Consider the following 1,300-nt stretch of genomic DNA (forward strand, 5'->3'; position numbering starts at 1 on the left):
CATTGAAAACTTATGGAAGTGATGCCAGTTTAATTGCATGTTGTTTGCTTAGTCATATTGTTCATTATCTGGACAAAATGTTCACAGGTTGACCAACCTCCATCAGATAATACTTGTCGACCTGCTCATAGCTACTGTGGAATTCAGAATCGCAATTATCCAGACCGTCGCAACATGGGATACCCTTTTGATCGTATGCCACGTGTAGATGCCAGTACATTACGTGAATTCCTGACACCGAACATGGGCTTGATTGATGTGAACATAGTACATCATGAAATTACCCTTGACCACAAGGGGCAACCAATGGACTGTACATGATCATCATGTATTGTCTATCCAACACAGCAGATATGCAGGATGGAACATTTCTTATATATGAGACATAACAGTGAAAAATTATAACATAGTTACATTTTTAGTTTCCTTCCTTCAAGCTTTCACTTTCATTATTTGTGCATATTGTGTAATAATTTCCTGTTGTATTGTTAAATTATAAAGGGAGTTTTGTAAATCTCTTTCTTGTTTTTTAATTGACATCAGTGATTTTGTTTTATTCCCACTGATTAGGTCTACTGCCAAAATGAAAAAAGTGACGATTGTGTAATGAAATTATTCGATTGTATTTTTCAGCCTTGGGTCATATAAATAGTATTGTGGCTAGTTTTGATCCTCAGTAAGTCATCATCAGATGGCACTCAGCACCCTCTTCGCCTGTACAGTTGATAAGTTGACAACTTACAAGGAAGCGGAAATAGGTCATGATACTGTTTGTGTTACCTGATGCTCAGGTACACAGTAAAAGAATTTTATTGCTATTCTTTAATTAAAGTAAAAGTGAAACAATTATGTCCCAAAATTTAAAAGTGTGTAGGTGAAACACCTAATAGATGAAAACTATATTGTGTATGTCGAGATCTAATTTATATGGTGTGAAGCTGCCATTGAAAAATAAACTGATGGCTCTTGCAACCCACAAACGTAACACAGCACATGAAAAAAATATTAGCTGAAAAAGTTGTGGCATAATTAATACATAAAACAATTTCACAGAACATGTAGCTAAGTTAAATTTGAACTTATAACATACAGCAAGCTGCACAGAATAAAAGTGAGCCCTTCATCTAGTAAGACACCACCCCACTAATACTGACAAAATTTCAAGACAACATGTGAATGTGAATATAGTAGATGAAGTTAACTTCATCAGTTCATTCTGTAAATAGGTAATACCAGTCATAAGTACAAACATTAAATAGATAAACAAGAAGTGGTTGTCATGATTCTCCAAAATTGATAC

The 1,300-nt window shown here is 34.5% G+C and overlaps 1 protein-coding gene across 12 annotated transcripts in view; it reads left to right on the forward strand.

Moving 5' to 3' along the window:
- LOC126419156 (phenoloxidase 2-like) overlaps window positions 1–518 on the forward strand; it is an 87,937-nt gene extending 87,419 nt beyond the window's left edge. For all 12 annotated transcript variants that reach the window (XM_050086271.1, XM_050086273.1, XM_050086277.1 and 9 more), the window contains one exon: window positions 88–518. In XM_050086271.1, the coding sequence (XP_049942228.1) occupies window positions 88–321 (234 nt within the window). In that variant the 3' untranslated portion in view covers window positions 322–518. The remainder of the gene's footprint in view (window positions 1–87) is intronic.
- Window positions 519–1,300: the final 782 nt, after the last annotated feature.

The sequence above is a fragment of the Schistocerca serialis genome, chromosome 9 (genome assembly GCF_023864345.2).
Source record: "Schistocerca serialis cubense isolate TAMUIC-IGC-003099 chromosome 9, iqSchSeri2.2, whole genome shotgun sequence".
Lineage (NCBI taxonomy): Eukaryota > Metazoa > Arthropoda > Insecta > Orthoptera > Acrididae > Schistocerca > Schistocerca serialis.